We start from the raw sequence: 15854 nt of genomic DNA, 5'->3' as shown, positions 1-15854 counted from the left end.
AAGGAGACTTTCGGCAGGGACACAAGCTTGAAAGCCCCCTTTGCAGAAAGCTATCATTTGCACAGCCCCTTCCTAAGTAGCTGCAGAAACATCTTGGATCCTCTTCTACCTTCTGTTCAGGTTCTATAACGAGATGCTACACTCCTACAGCCACCACCACACTATTGCAGCTACCTCAGGAATTTTTTTTTTTTTTTTTTTTTTTTGTACCAGGGATTGAACCCAGGGGCACTCAACCACTGAGCCATATCCCCAGCCATATTTTGTGTTTTATTAGACACAGGGTCTCACTGAGTTGCTCAGCACCTCACTGTTGCTGAGGCTGGCTTTTGAACTCGAGATCTTCCTGCCTCAGTCTCTCAAGCCACTGGGATTACAGGCATGGACCACTGCACCAGGCAGGAAATGGTTTTTGAAGCTTCCAGAATATACTCCTGTCTCTCTGTGAGCTCTCCACTCTTCCTGATCATACTCTTCTTCCATCCTATACTTTCCAGTCCCGCCATGATTGGTTTCTGCCCCAGACCAGCTGTGCTTCCAGATCCTTCATCTTTGGTCCTCCTTCCATTTTCCCTCCCAACCCAAGGAAGCAACTTAGAAGAAAAACTACAAATAGCAAAAGGTGATTTCATCACCTCTCAAAAACAAACTCAAAGTTTAATGTCCTATGATTGAGTCTAGAACTACTGAGTGGGTAAAGGCTATTTAGCTTATGGTCTCTAGGCTCAGTGCTTGGAAGCATCTAGTTATTGGCACGAATATGCCCTCTGCTGGTAAAATTGGAGCAATGGCCCTTTCCTTCTCAGTCTCTCCTTCTTGCAATGCCTTCCCTTCTCTATTAGCCTCAATCCATACTCCTCCACCTTTCTTTCTTCCCTCTCCCTTCCCACTTTCATCTCATGCATTACCATTCCTTCATTTAATTCCCAGAGAATGTTTAACATGGATGTTTCCTCTAAAGAGCTAGGAAATGTTGATGGCAAATGGCTCCATCTTCTCTCAATTTCCTTGTGTGAAAAGTATGGAGCAGTAGAAAGAGGAGGAGAAACCCAATGGAGACTGCAGTGAGAAGAAATCAAGAGGAGGGTGGAGGTGGTTAAATCAAAGAAGAACAGATTTGACAGAGAGGAGCAAAAGACTAGGGAATGAAGGGCAAAGGAGTGAAAAATGGAGGACAGGATTGGAGACGGAAATCTGGAACTGAATTAGAGTAATGGGTCAGAGACATTCAAGGTGGGGTCAATATTTGAGTATAAAATCAGAAGAGATAACAGAAACAGAAAGTATGGGGCATAAGTTTATTCTTGTGCACAAACCAAAGAACTGTGACTCACACCCAATATGCAAAGGAAGTGATCATTTTCCAGATCAAACAGCAAATGTGGCTGGTGGTAGTCTTGGTGAGAGGTGAATCCATACTCTTCTAGGATCAGAAATTAGAACCTGAAGCTGAAAAGGAACAAAAGCTAGGCTTTTAAGGAATGGAGTAGGACTGAAAAGAGGTTTTGGTTCTGGGTATTTCGCTGTCCTTTCCCAGATAGTCATGACAAGCTGCAGAAGACAAACTGAAGGACAGACTTCTTTCAACACTCAGCACACACCCTCATACTTCCCTCCCACCATCATCCCCCTTCACTTTAACAAATACTTCTCCCTCAAAAATTTTCCCAGTCCCCCTCTTGCTCTTGCTCTCAGTTGGCTTCTTGTGGGGTTTCTCTGCCATCACCGCCTTCTTCATGCTTCTCTCCATGGCTCAATCACTTTCACTCATTTCTGCTCTGCTACTGGTTTCTATCTCACTCTCCCCAGACTTTCTTTCAGTTTTAGGCTTATGAAACAATGAAGCCAATAATTTGTTCATTCTCAGAAGAAATTCTCTCTCTCTCTCTCTCTCTCTCTCTCTCTCTCTCTCTCTCTCTCTCTCCCTTTTTACTTCCTGAATACTGAGTTGTTCCTCATGGACCTCTAGTTGCTAATTTTGTGAAATGCAGTGGAACAGAAGAATTCTTAGTTCTATTCCTGGTCTAGCTTAGTCTATGCAAATTGTCCCAGTCCTTCAGTCTTGTCATACTCCATTAGTTTCACAAGATGCAGCACCTGCTACAGATGCTAAGAATTATTCTCCGGTTTAGCTCTTTCTCCCTGCTAGATTCCATGTAGGGATATCTGACCCTTCTGTCAGCACAAGGAAAAGACCCACTTAAGGTCTTTATTTAGATGTCCCCTCTTACTTTTGTCTCAGACAGAAGAGCATATCTGTGGCATATCTTATCACTTGCCAGGTCAGATCGTGATCACACACACGTGCACATACTGGCACACACACATACACACCTAGGAATATGCCAACTAACCTTGGGAAAGCAAAATGAAGAACGGGGATGGGTAGAGCAAAGAGGGGTCAGTACAGTCCCTTGGCTGCCTGCTGGTGGGGATCTCCTTCCCGAGGTCCCAGTGGTTACTTATATTCTGTGTGCTTCTCACCAAACATTAAAATGAGACCCACAGAGAAAGCACCAATGTAAAGAAATAAAGACCTGTGGAGGCACATGCATATAGAGACCAAGAGATAAAGAGAGTTCCCGGCAAGGGTACACCGAGACAAAGAGAGGCAAAGATACCAAAGCAGAAATAATAGGTTGGAAAGCAGTAGGGAGGTGAGGAAGTGAGGATGAAGCTGGGGGACAGGACACTTAACTCCAAAACTATTTCTGGTCTGAGGGAATTTAGCCTCCTGATGCCTGAGAGAGTGGGTATGATAGGTCAGGAGAAGTGGATGTTCCACTTCTCCTTGGTCCTAGGACCTATTCCCTGCTCATTGATGCCCTGCTCCAGGCCTCCACACATGAGCCTGTAATCCTGTTCTGATGGCTGAGAATCTGGGCCTGGCCACCTGGAAACTACAGGAGCTGGGGGTGGCCCCAAGGCTCCTAGGAGATTCTGGAGGAAGGACTGGGCTAGGAACAGAGGTTGAGGCCAGTTCTGCCCTCCAGATGGGCTCATCCAGTGTAGTGGCTGCTCGAGGGGCAAGCACAGTGGGGGCCAGAGGCTCTGCAGTGGGCTGGGGTGCTGGAGTGGAAAATCTACGGATCTCCTGGACTCGGGCAGTTTTGGGGGTCCCTAAGGAGGTGGGGCCAGGAGTTGGAGGAACCTCATCAAAACAGAACATGGCAGTTTTAAGTTGGTAAGGTTGATGCCGCATGAAATCCAGAGCCTTAATGCCCTGTTTGGGATTTGCTCGAGGCCCCTGAGATTGGGCCTTATTAGGGAGATTTCGGGCAGCTTGGGGGAAAAAGGGTGAGAGCAATGGGTTGTAAGCAATAGGAGGTGGGGCACGGATGTTAGGTGAGTATTTCCATGAAGGGGGCAGAGAGGGGGTAGGAGATGGACTTCTGGGCCGAGGACCAGGGCCAAGGCCAGGACCAGGTGTGGCTTCCACCACATACCTATCGGCCCGACTCTGCCGCTTGGCAAATAGCTCCCCACCCCTGCCCTGCAGCCTTGGTGGCTCAGGGATTGCAGCCGAAGGGGTCGCCCCATTCACTAGCCCATCAAGGAGCCCTCGAGAAGCCGGCTTAGGTGCAACGGGGGGTGGAGTCTTAGGAGTCATGGGGGGTGGGGTCTTGGGAGCTACTGGAGGAGGAATTTTAGGTGTCACGTGAGGCAGGGTCTTGTAACTCCTGCCCCCTGGTGGCTGCATGAAGTTGCAGGCTTCAGCTCCGAGGCTCAAAGCGTCCTCCTCCGGACCAGATTCAGCACCGCCGGTCCGGGGTTTTTCATCCAGGTTCTGCACCAGCGATAGCAGCTCGGGGTTGGGCGAGTTCTTTGTCTCCTGGTTTCCCGGCCGGAACATCTGCTTCCGAGTCCCGCGACGCCGGGCCTCCTGCAGGATGCCGGTGCGGGCAGCTGGCACAGAGATTCGCTGCTCTCGAGCGCTGGGGGGCTCAGGGGCTGCCGAGCCTGGAGCCGGCGCCTCCTGGCGCGCAGAGGGTCGCAGAGGCGCCGATAGGAAGATAGAAGCAGTGGAGGTCATGGCAGCTGCGCTAGGAGGAGCGGCGGACTCTGGGGCTCCGCCGGGTGTGACAGGCCTACTGGGGGCTGGGATGTACAGCGAGCTGGTGGCCGTCACAGGGCCGGAGGAGCGTGGGATGCTGGAGGAACCTGAGGCGGGCACGTGGCTGGAAACCCCTGTGGTGAAACTGGGCGGAGAAGTGGGCCCCTGCGGAGAGGATGCGAAGGGAGCTGGGGCGGAGCTGAGACCTCCCAGACTTTCATTCGCCCTCTTGGGGCCTGAAGGCCTGAAGATAACCGAGGTGGTACCTGGCCTCTGCCCTTGTAAACCTGGGGTAAAGGGCCTAGCTGACCTGTTAAAGATGCTTAGAGCTGGGGTGGGGGCTCCACCATCTGGGAGAAAAGGCCTGGGGCTGACAACAGGGGCCAACAAAGGGCTGGGAGGGAGCACAGCAGCTTCTGGGGGAGCACTCTGGGCCCGAGGTGGTGACTGCAGACCCTGTCCATTGAGCGTGGCTGCCGGACCCACACGATCCAGCTCCTGGGTGCTGGAGGCTGCACGCTGGCGCTGCTGTTCAAAGAGCTGGACCCCTCTGCCAGAGGTCTCACTCAGCTGCCCTCGGAGCCCCGGGCCCTGGCCATCTGCTGCTCCTGAGCCCACCCTGGCCAGCTCCATGTCCAGATAGGGGCTGTCCCAGTCAGACTGATTGGTGAGGCTGCGGGCATCAGAGAAGGCCTCTTCATCCAGCTCTGACTCGCTCGTTGGGGGGATGCCGTCCTCCTCCTCAGCTCCTGTCCCAGCTGCAGCCCCAAAGCTCACTAGGGTGTACTTCTTTGCTCTCTGCCGCCGTTTCTTAAACATAAGCACCCCCTTGGAGTGAGGGTTGGGAGCTGCAGTTAGCAGGGATGCAATCGTCCTGCATTTCGTCTTGGCCTCCTTCACGCTCTTCTCTTGTAAGCTCTCTGCACGTTGCAGTTCTGAGGAAGCCAAGAGGTAGATTGATTAATGGGGTTTCACGACCTCTTCTATTCCTGCTCCCCAAAGTTTTCATCTCTCATCCAAGCCAGCTCCCTCATAACTCCCACCTCTTGTTTTCACTGGCCAGACCCCACAATGCCTCCTGCCTATCAGTCCTCTGACTTGGGGGCAGAGTGGACCGTGAAAGGCGAAACCAAGGACAGTTAAAGGAAAGGCAGTCCAGTTGGCTGTCCTGACTGCTGTGACCATAGCTCTTCTTCTTTCTCTATTCTGTCCCTATCTTTCCAGAGAGATTCCCTTACCCACCCCACACATTCCTCACCTGCCTCCCATTCCTGACTGAGGTTGTGGGGAGGTGTTAACCTTCCATGGCAGAAAGGGAAATAAGGCAGGTCCCAGAGAGAGAAAAAATGAGAAGGGACAATTTTCTACCACCATAGAGACCATGTTGGCTGGGGATTTATGCCCTCTTCCCACCTGTTACCCCCAGGACCGAGACATGCAGGTTTCTTAGCAATGAGGTCTTCAGTCAATTCCATCTCCTTCATGTAGTGCATATCATAAACACTCATAGAAATAACTCCCATTACACACATTTCAACAAGAATATCTGTCTACTGAAAGTTATCTGTGAACATACTTTCTCCCATGTATTCTTCTCTCACTCAGGTATATTCCAGCTTACAAACACCTCACATACACATATGCAAATACACATGTGCCCACACAAAAATACAAAGTCACTCAAATACATTCACACACCACCCCCTCCTGCAGAGACCCTGTTACTAAGAGCTTAGACAGAATTTTAGATTTGATCTCAGCCCTTCAACTACCAGACGACTCTTCTGTGCTCCATACCCCTTTCTACTCACAGCCAGGGGCAGTGTCAGATCCAAGATGCAGGAAAAGCCAGAATGCTGTTCTCCAAGGCAACCCTCCAAATCTGTAGGATGCCTCAAAGTCATCAAGTAAATATATTGTCCTTTTCCCCAAGATGGAGATGGGAATGATAGGTTTCTTTGGGAGTCAGAACTGCCGCACCCCCCTATGCCTTTGCCAGGCCTTTTAGGTAGAGAGTTCAGGCTGCCACCACCAGGCAGTCACATAGAGACTATGTGCTAAAGAGAACCAGGGCAGGGCTTTGCATGCCATGTGGGGCCTGGGTAGGTGGAGCTAGGAAATGGGAGAGGCTGTCCTGTTGCTAAGATCTGGCCTTAGACATGGATACTGCCTGGCCTGTGGTACCCAATTCCTCCTGAAAAATTCTTGAAATTCCATCTACTTTCCACTCACTCAGGACACCAAGTTCTTGAGGCTGGGGTTGTAGTTCAGTGGTAGAGCACTTGTCTAGCACATGTGAGCTACTGGGTTCAATATTCAGCACTACATGAAAATAAATATATAAAATAAAGGTATTGTGTCCATCTACAACTAAAAAAAAAAGATTACAAGTTCTTTTTTTTTTTTTTTTTTTTTTTTTTTATTAGTAGTGGGGATTGAGCCCAGGGTCATTCTACCACTGAGCTACATCCCCAGCCCTTTTTATTTTATTTTGAGACAGGGTTTCACTAAGATGCTGAGGATCTCACTGAGTTGCTGAGGCTAACCTCCAACTTGCTATCCCTATCCTCCTGCCTCAGCCTTCCAAATTGCCGGAATTACAGGCATGTGCCACCATGCCCAGCCACTAAGCTCCTTTCTAATTAGGGCTTTCATTCCTCTCACCCCAACTTCTACAACACAGAATAGTACTTCAGAAAGAATAGGCACTGGAGTCATAGTTCATTTTAGGTTTTTGGTTCTTGGGTGAGTTACTCACCTCATTGAAGTTCAGTTTCCTCATCTGTAAATGAGGATGATAATGGCTACCTCATAGGGTTGCTATGAGGATTAAGTGTGATAATGTAAGTAAATTTAGCACTTAACACATTGCTATGATCCACTATGAGCAACCTTTACTCTCAAAGCTTTCTTGACACTAACTGACATGTGTTCAGATACTTGCTTGTTCACACATATCTTTTCCCACAGATTCACACATGCATGCCTTCCTGTATTCATAATGTACTCCCACCTTTCTCTCTTACATACACATGAACTGTTCCTATGAGTTTTTTTTAGCTCATGTGACCACAAACCCCTTTGACATGTGGCCATAACATCAACCCATTCTGAGAAAGGGGTGGTGACACATTCCTGAGAAAAGGAAGAAGACAGCAAAAAGAAAGAGGAAGAGGGGATAAGAGAATATAGTCTTCCCCCAAATCCACCCTTCTTTAACTATTGAGGCATCACCTTCCATTCTAGACCCCAGAACTCTCTCAAAAAATGTGGGAGGGCAGTACCTGCATAGAACGGGTCTTGGAACTCAGGAACTGGACCTGGGGATTTGTCAAAGCTGGCTTGGCTGAGGGGCTCTTGGCTGATGGGCTCAAAGTTCTCCATGCCGAGAAAGGCAGTGCTGGCTGGAGCAGGACCAGCTTGATCCATCCCCCACGCCTTTTAAAGCCCCTTTGTCTTGTCCTCAGAGCTGGCAGCTGAATGAGCTCACTAGGCTATTTTTGGAGCCTGCCCCCCCCACACACACACACACTGGCTGCCCCACAAGTCCGGGTATGATGGACATGGGCACCTGGCTCCCCTACTCTCCACCCCTCCCACTGGACAATGAGGTCTACTTGATTAAAAATATCCCTGAGCCACTACAGTCTCAGCCGGCATGATGGGAAGGGAGGGGGCACTAAAATGAGAACTGGGGATAACTATGGGATCCTGAGTATGCATCTGGAATTTCTTTGTGGGATACTGAACACTCTTGGGGATGTTAGACTCTAAATTGTTATGTCCTTAGTTTCCTCAACTTAGAGACACAAACATCTATGGAACAGGATCAGAGTAGTGAAGGAAAGGAAAGAAAGATGAAAATGAGAGGGGAACCCTGAGATTTCAGAGGTGACCAAAAAGTCTCTGTGGGAGAAGCAAGGGAGGCATAGGACAGGGAAAAACTTCACTCTTAGATCTGGTTCTGCAGCTCACATCAAAAATAGCAAAGAGCCTGAGATAAGTGGAACTGGCTTTTTCTGTCCAGGCCTACATTCTTTCCGGAGATAAGGAGCTAAAGATCCCTCCCTCTATCACTTCCTAGGGATCTCATGACCATCCCATAGCCTCTCAGTTCCTAGGAATCTCAAATGAAGTTACAAATGTCAAAGGTAGTTTTGATACCATGCCTGCAAATAACACTTGTAAGAAGTTCTTATAGCCTTGCCCTAGCTTCCAAATACTCCCCTGCCTTGTGTCTGTCCTTTGCCTTCACCCCATCCTGGAAACTAACAGAACAACAAAACAACAGTAACCACCACCAAACCTCTTATCTATTCATTTCCATTTCCATTTTCCCCACTTATTCTGTTATTATGTTGATTGAACTACCTATATTTTATATATATATAAAATACACACACACACACACACACACACACACACACACACACACACACTTGGGATTGAACCTAGGGTCACTTTACCACTGAGTAACATCCTAGCCCTTTTTATTTTTTTTATTTTGGGGGGTTGGTACTGGGGATTGAACTCAGGGCCACTTGACCATTGAGTCACATCCCTAGTCCTATTTTGTATTTTATTTAGACAGGGTCTCACTGAGTTACTTAGTACCTCCCTTTTTGCTGAAGCTGGCTTTGAACTCTATCCTCCTGCCTCGGTCTCCCAAGCCACTGGGATTACAGGCATGTGCCACTGTGACTGGCCTCTTTATTTTTTATTTGAGACAGGGTCTCACTACATTGCTGTGTCTTGCCTTGAACTTGTGATCCTCCTGCCTCAGACTTCTGAGTCGCTGGCACCTGAACCTTTTGGCTACACTGGTATTAACAGTAAAAATAATAGGGACCATTAGAATAATTATTCTCCCCTTTCATTCATCACTCTTCTCTACTTGTCCCAGAGACTGCATCTAAGGGGCATAAGGTAGGTAGAATGTGTGTATATGGAGATAGATTTAGACATCAGATCCTGGCTAGGAATAAAAGGGTTCAGGCACTCACTGGCTTGCTTGGCCTTCTGGGTGTAGGTGGTAGTAAGATCTTCTGCCACTGGGTGGGTAACAGGTCCCACCATAGGGATGAGATGAGGGCCAGGCCGGAGTGGACCATGGGGTAACAGCAGTGCCTCAGCTGGGGGTGGCTGAAGGGCTGTCCCTTCTTCCCAAGATGGGGAGCTCACACGGCTGTCACCCTGGCTGGGAGGGCCAGTGCTGGCAGGTGCTGGCTCTGCAGGGCTGTCAGATAGGTAGACCTCATCAGGTGGGGCTCCTGGAGGGGTGGGCCTCATGGGGCCTCTGCGGCGGGGCCGGCGGGGCTTCTCCTGGGTGGCAGAACCGTCAGCATCACTGTCTGTCTCTCCGTAGTAAGCCTCACTGTCAGGGGGTGAGCGAAGGCTCCCAGGCTGAAGAGGCCGAGGAACTGGAGCACCAGGAGGCTCAGGACTCAGTGGAGATAAGGGTGACAGCACCTGAAGCTCCCCAGGGGATGGAGATCTCACAGGCCCTTCATCTGCTACCCTGAATGGGAAAGATGACAGAACTTGAAAGTGTCTGTGTGACAGCTAAAGTGATCTGGAAGAAATGGGGGAAGAGGTAAGAGAGAAAGGGGACTATATAAAGTTGGAATGGCTAGGCTAGTAAGAGTGAAGATCTGAAGACAAAATAGGAAGCAAGCATTCTTGGAGGACAGTGAGTAGAAATGGGCTTGAGGAAGACATGATGAGGATACTGGTAGGGGTTGAAGTAGATCCATCACTCAAACACTCAAACACCTGCGTGACACCCCATCCTTTACTTGTGGATACATTCAAACTTTTGGGGAGACATATACAAATGTTTATTTCTCAGCAGGAACGTATGAGCAAAAATAGGTACTTGTTAGTTGCTTAAGCCTGGTCAGTGAGACACAGAGCTCAGACAGAGAAGGGGAGCCCTGGACTAGAGGAAAAGGAAGGGAGGAGTCCATACCGCTGCACAGTGAGGACAAGCTGATTCCCTGAGGCATCGATGAGGCTCATGGCACTGGCATGAGAGAGGCTGGTACAAGAAACTCCATTGATTGCCAAGAGCTGGTCCCTCTCTCGGAGTCCTGCTCTGCCAGCCTGGCTCCGTCTTCGGATCTGAGAGGGAGGAGAAATTGTAAATGATGAAAAGCTCCAGAGGGAAAAGAATGAAAGGAAAGCAGGAAGGACCCATGTGAGGGGACTTTATTTCACAAAGTACAAAGGGTGGGGAGTACATGGAACTATAGCTGAGGAAGACTATCTAGAGGGAAAATGCAGATTGGTGGGAGAAATATATCATATGATAGGAGGTGGGGTAACCACTGAATGAAAGGGGTTTGGAGAAAACCATATGGAAGAGGTACTAGAAATTGTGCTATATTTCCAAGATTTTCCTTCATGGGCAATATCTCTGCTGGCCAATAGTTCTTTTCTAAGCCTTGAGATCCCAGGTGTCATTACAAGTTAAGATTTTAGACCAGTATTCCAGGTCAAAGCCAGCTGTGGTGGTGCATGTCTGTAATTCCAGAGACTTGGGAAGTTGAGGTAGGAGGATTGCAAGTTTGAAGCCAATCTCAGCGACTTAGGAGAACCTGTCTCCAAATTAAAGAAAATTAAATAATAATAATAATTTAAGGTGCTAGGAATGTAGCTCAATGACAGAGTACCCCTGTGTTTCATCCCCAGTACTGAAATGAAGTATTCTAGATCAAGGCAGACCAGCTGGATTCTGGGAGGTTGTGTGTGTGTGTGTGTGTGTGTGTGTGTGTGTGTGTGTGTGTGTGTGTCTCGTGTGCACACGTGGCTACCATTTGTTGAGTTCTTACTAAGGTGGTAGGTACTGTGCTACATGCATTATTACACTTAATTCTTAGAATGGTTCTATGAAATAGGTACTATTATTACCCATACTTTACAGTTCAGAAAACTAAGTCTGAAGGGTGAAACCAAAAAGTTAATGACTTCATTTGAGAGGCTGGATATTGCCATAACCCTCCCAGCATCGAAAAAAGTGTTGTCTAGTGAGAGAAAGGAACTGACTTAGGGAAAGAGGAGCACTGAAGGCATGGGCAGGGCAGGGCAAGGCAGGACAGGACAGGGCAGGGCAAGGCAAGGCAGGGCAGGGGTGGGCAGGGCTGGGCTGGGCGAGACAACCTCAGCTTGTCACATACCAGTTTAGTCAGAGAGAAATTAGAACCTTCCCTACATTCCTAGAGTTTGGAGTAGAGGGATACAGAGGCGAGCAAGCACTGGATGACCAGACTATGGTGCTATAGGAAACTGAAGTAGAGCTTTTCTTTTTCTCAACTCTCTGGAAACCAGGAATTTTTTTGTACTAGGAGGTCCCTAGAAGAAGCTTGTAATCAGATACTACCCCCTCTTCCAGACTTGAGCATGCTTCCCTATTCACCTGCCCACCTACCCACAGCCTTTTTTTTCACAGCCCCCTCTTACCCATCTCCCCACTGGCCACCACATGACTCTTCCCAAGTTCCCCTAGGTTCCCTTTTCCCTGAAACTTCATTTCAGGGGCTCTCCCTTACCTTGGACACCTGTAAGGGTTTCCTCTGTTCGGCCCCCCCCCTGAAGTCGGAAGCCCCAGGGAGCTCCCCCTGATAGTGTGACCAGCACCTTCTCCTCAGCACCCATCGCTCAGCTTGGCCTATGGCCCCCGGCGTTTGGAGAGTATCCCAGGGAGAGAAGTTGAGGTGCTGATACCCCGTCCGGCCTGCCTCTTCGGCTGTCCTGCTCCTGCTGCCCCAGGCCTCCCCCCCACACCACACACCACAGGCAGACAACTTGGCCTTGGGATCAGTACAGTCCAGCACACGTGTCCCGTCAATCGGAGCTGTGCTCAAAATAGTTGCAGGCTGTACTCTCCTCCTCCTCTCCCAGCTGTGCTACTCCTAGAGCTAATTATAGCACAAACTTCTGTCCTACATGTCTCCCCTTCTACTGCATGGGCCTTTAACTCAGGACTCAGAGTACTAGCTCTCTGGGCTCTAAAACTATTGTACACCTTTTCAGGGACTGTGCCTTCCCTGATATGATCATGAACTAATCCCAACTGCTTTCCTCCAAAGCCCAGGTCAAAGTGGCAGGAGCAGGAGCAGCTCAGTTCCAGAGCTGGCAAGAAATGTCTCCACAAACTCCCAGCAAAGAGTGTCCCTTTGCTGTATGAGTTTGTTACCATGCCAGGCCTATTTTGCCCACCACATAGTATACTAATCACTGAAATGGCAAGTATTTCTTTTCTTCAGTATTAAGTATTAAATCCAGAGACACTTTACCACTGAGCTACATTCCAGCCCTTTTAATTTAATTTAATTAATTAATTAATTTATTTATTTATTTGGTACCGGGGATTGAACTCAGGGGCACTTGACCACTGAGCCACATCCCCAGCCCTATTTTGCATTTTATTTAGAGACAGGGTCTCACTGAGTTGCTTAATGCCTCACTTTTGCTGAAGCGGGCTTTGAACTTGAGATTCTCCTGTCTTAGTCTCCCAAGTCACTGGGATTACAGACATGTGCCACCAAGCCTGGCTTGAAATGACAAGTTTTGGAAAACAGCAAGAGTTTATTCATGAGGTGGCCTAAGGCATGGGGAAAGGTAATTGGAGATGAAGTAATCAATGATCTGCACATATGTAATCAATTTCCATAGCTCTTTTTAGTATTCATGTTCAAAAAAATGGTGACTAGCATAATCTGAGGGTAGAGTTTTAGGCCTTCTGATATCAGTCACCCACTGGATACCTGCACAGCCCAAGTGAAGAGATGGTGGTTTTAGCAAAAGTGGCCTTCAAGTCCCTCAAAAGTAATCTAAGCAATTATTATCATCATAATCCACATGTCAGAGGTGACATTTACAACAAAGCTAGGGAGAGACAAAGACACATCTCAGCTCTGTGACCTTCAAAATAAATATGTGCTTTTTAAAGTTATCTAAACGCAAGTGAAACTACTAAACAGTTAATTCGGGTTTTCCCTCCATTTCAAATTTAACTGTTAATCAAAATGGAAATATGTATCCCACTGCAGGGATAGAGATGGGTGCTGTGTAGAGGAATTCTGATCAGCTCTGCGTCAGTTGTGTTGTTACCTCTTCCTTAAAGCCTTTTCTGATCCCCTCCCAATTCCCTACCCATAAAGTTAATTCTTCTTTCCTCTGTTCAACATACATATCTTGTTTATACTTCTATTTTTCAGCCATAGTATATTCTGTTCATATGCTTGTCTTCTCGCCTAGAGTGTGAGAATTAAGAGTTGACAACTGTGTGCCATCAACAGCCCCCAGAATGATGACTGATGTACTGAGTGTTCAATAAATGTTTGCTGAACTAAATTGCCATTATAATACCTAGGTGGTCATGGGAATGGTGCTGTAGCTGTGATTATCAGACTACAGTTTGTGGACTGGCTGCTCCCTTATTGTGTTGCTGTTTGCTTTGGTGTATGATGTAGTCGAAGAAAATACAGAATTTTGGGGCTGGGGTGTGAATCAGTGGTAGAGCGTTTGCTTGGAATGCATGAGGCACTGGTTTCAATCCTCAGCACCAATAAAAATGAATAAATAAAGGGTATTAAAATAGGAAAAGAAAATACAGAATTTTGAGTAAGAACTAGACTTGAGTTCTTGTTTCATCATATATTACCTGTGTGACCTCATGCAGTCATTTGGCCTCATCAATAAAAACAGGATTTAGATATCCCTTCATTCACTATTCAAATATTCATTAAGCTGGACACAGTGGTATAAGCCTATAGTCTCAGCTACTCTGGAGGCTAAGGCAGGATGATCCACTAAGCCTAGGAATCTGAGGTCAGTCAGGGCAACTTACAAAGATCCTTTCTCAAAAAAACTTACTAAGGACTAGCAACATGTTAGCCATTGGGCTATATCAGTGGCTTTTTGTTGTTGTTGTTTGTTTGATTTTGGTACCAGGGGTTGAACTCAGGGGCACTGAACCACTGAGCCACATCCCCAGCCCTATTTTGTATTTTATTTAGAGACAGGGTCTCACTGAGTTGCTTAGTGCCTTGCTTTTGCTGAGGCTAGCTTTGAACTCTCTATCCTCCTGCCTCAGTCTCCTGAGCCACTGGGATTACAGGTGCGTCACTGCGTCACTGTGCCTGCCTATATTTTTTTTGAACAAGGTGTGCTCTACCACTGAACTACATCCCCAGCCCTTTTTATTTTTTATTTTCAGACAGTGTCTTGTTAAGTTGCTTAGGGCTTCACTAAGTTGCTGAGGATGGCCTCCAATTTGTGATTCTCCTGCCTCCTGAGTCATTGGGATTACAGACATATGCCACCATGGTGGCCTGGTATTGGCACTTTTAAGAGCACCACAGATGGTTGGTGCTGTGACCGTAGTTCTATGGTAGAGTGCTTGCCTAACATATGAGGCCCTGGGTTCATTTCCACTACTCAAAAAAAAAAAAAAAAAAAAAAAAAAAAAAATCCACAGATGATTCTACTGAGAACCACTGAGTGAAGATACAAAAAACAATAAAATGATCCCAATTAGAATAAGAAATACTCCATGCTTATATAAATATGTCAAAATATATTCTACTGTTATGTATATCTAAAAAGATGAAATAAAAAAAACAATAAAATTTAACACATTAGCCACATTAGCCTCTATCCTCAAGAAACTATAAATCTAGGCTTTTACTAGGGGTGCAATTTTAAGCAAAAAAGAAGTTACCTATGTACTTTCCTATTGTTATATGAGACAAGTGAGATAAATCAAGCAAAAATACTTAACAAAGTCCCAGTCTAGGGCAGGTGCTCAACAAATGTTACTTGAATCTGTCAAATGATTCATCTAGTCTAGTGGTTCTCAATCCTCAGTGAGCAAGGGAATCAGCTGGAGGGCCCATAAACTATAGCTTACTAGGGCCCATCTTCAAATTTTAACTCACTATGCCTAGAGTGGGTCAGAAATTTGCATTTCTAACAAGTTCCCAGGTGATAAGGATCCTATTAATCCCAGGATTATTGACATGATCCTGAGGACAGGAACCATCTGCCTGGTTAGTAAAGTATTTCAATGCCTAATACAATTTCCAGCACAGACTGAAGTGCAACTTTTTTCAATGAATGAGCCCATGTGTGCCTCAAAATAATTATCTACTGTCAAGATATGAAAGCAAGATGGGCTGTGGTTGTAGCTCAGTGTAGAGTGCTTGCCTACCATGTGTGAGGCACTGGTGTTCGATCCTCAGCACCACGTAAAAATAAAATAAAGGTATTGTGTCCACTTACAATTAGAAAAAAATTTTAAATGAAAGCAAGAACTTTTTTTCAATGTTGGAGATAGAACCTAGGCTCTAGTGCATGCTAGGCAAGCATTCTATCACTGTGCTACATCCCAGACTCAGAGCAAGAACTTTTTTACTATTATATTTGCAGAACCTAGAACTTGGGTTGGTTCACAGCAGTGCTCAAAAAATTATTAAATAGTATTGAAATAATTAAGGGTATATTAAAACATACAAGTTAACTACAATTCTTCATCAAATGGGACAAAGATTATTGAAACTGTAGCTCTTTCAACAGAGAATGGGGAAATCTTTTGGCTCTGGTACAGGTCTGCACCAAAAGGAAAGCACTGTACAAAAATGGTCAATTACTGGCCATTCCTGAGCTCTTGTAATACCAGACATCCTATGAAACCTAAGTTCTTTCTCTCACCAATCTTTTAGGTGGTTATTATTTCTATTCTATCGAGGCAAGAAACAGAAACAGGTAAGTTACACTAGCTAGTGAGCTGCAGAGCCTG

At 46.7% G+C, this 15854-nt stretch overlaps 1 protein-coding gene across 1 annotated transcript; it reads right to left on the bottom strand.

The window, feature by feature from the left end:
* Nucleotides 1-1671: 1671 nt before the first annotated feature.
* Nucleotides 1672-11850, bottom strand: SYNPO2L (synaptopodin 2 like). The gene is given in 5 exon segments (XM_079136921.1): nucleotides 1672-4989; nucleotides 9058-9572; nucleotides 10023-10174; nucleotides 11602-11640; nucleotides 11642-11850. Coding segments are annotated over 5 exon segments (2946 nt in total). The 5' UTR covers nucleotides 11708-11850; the 3' UTR covers nucleotides 1672-2815.
* Nucleotides 11851-15854: the final 4004 nt, after the last annotated feature.

The sequence above is a fragment of the Sciurus vulgaris genome (genome assembly GCF_902686455.1).
Source record: "Sciurus vulgaris genome assembly, chromosome: 4".
Taxonomy (NCBI): Eukaryota; Metazoa; Chordata; class Mammalia; order Rodentia; family Sciuridae; genus Sciurus; species Sciurus vulgaris.
This window is presented reverse-complemented; position numbering and strand designations above follow the sequence as displayed.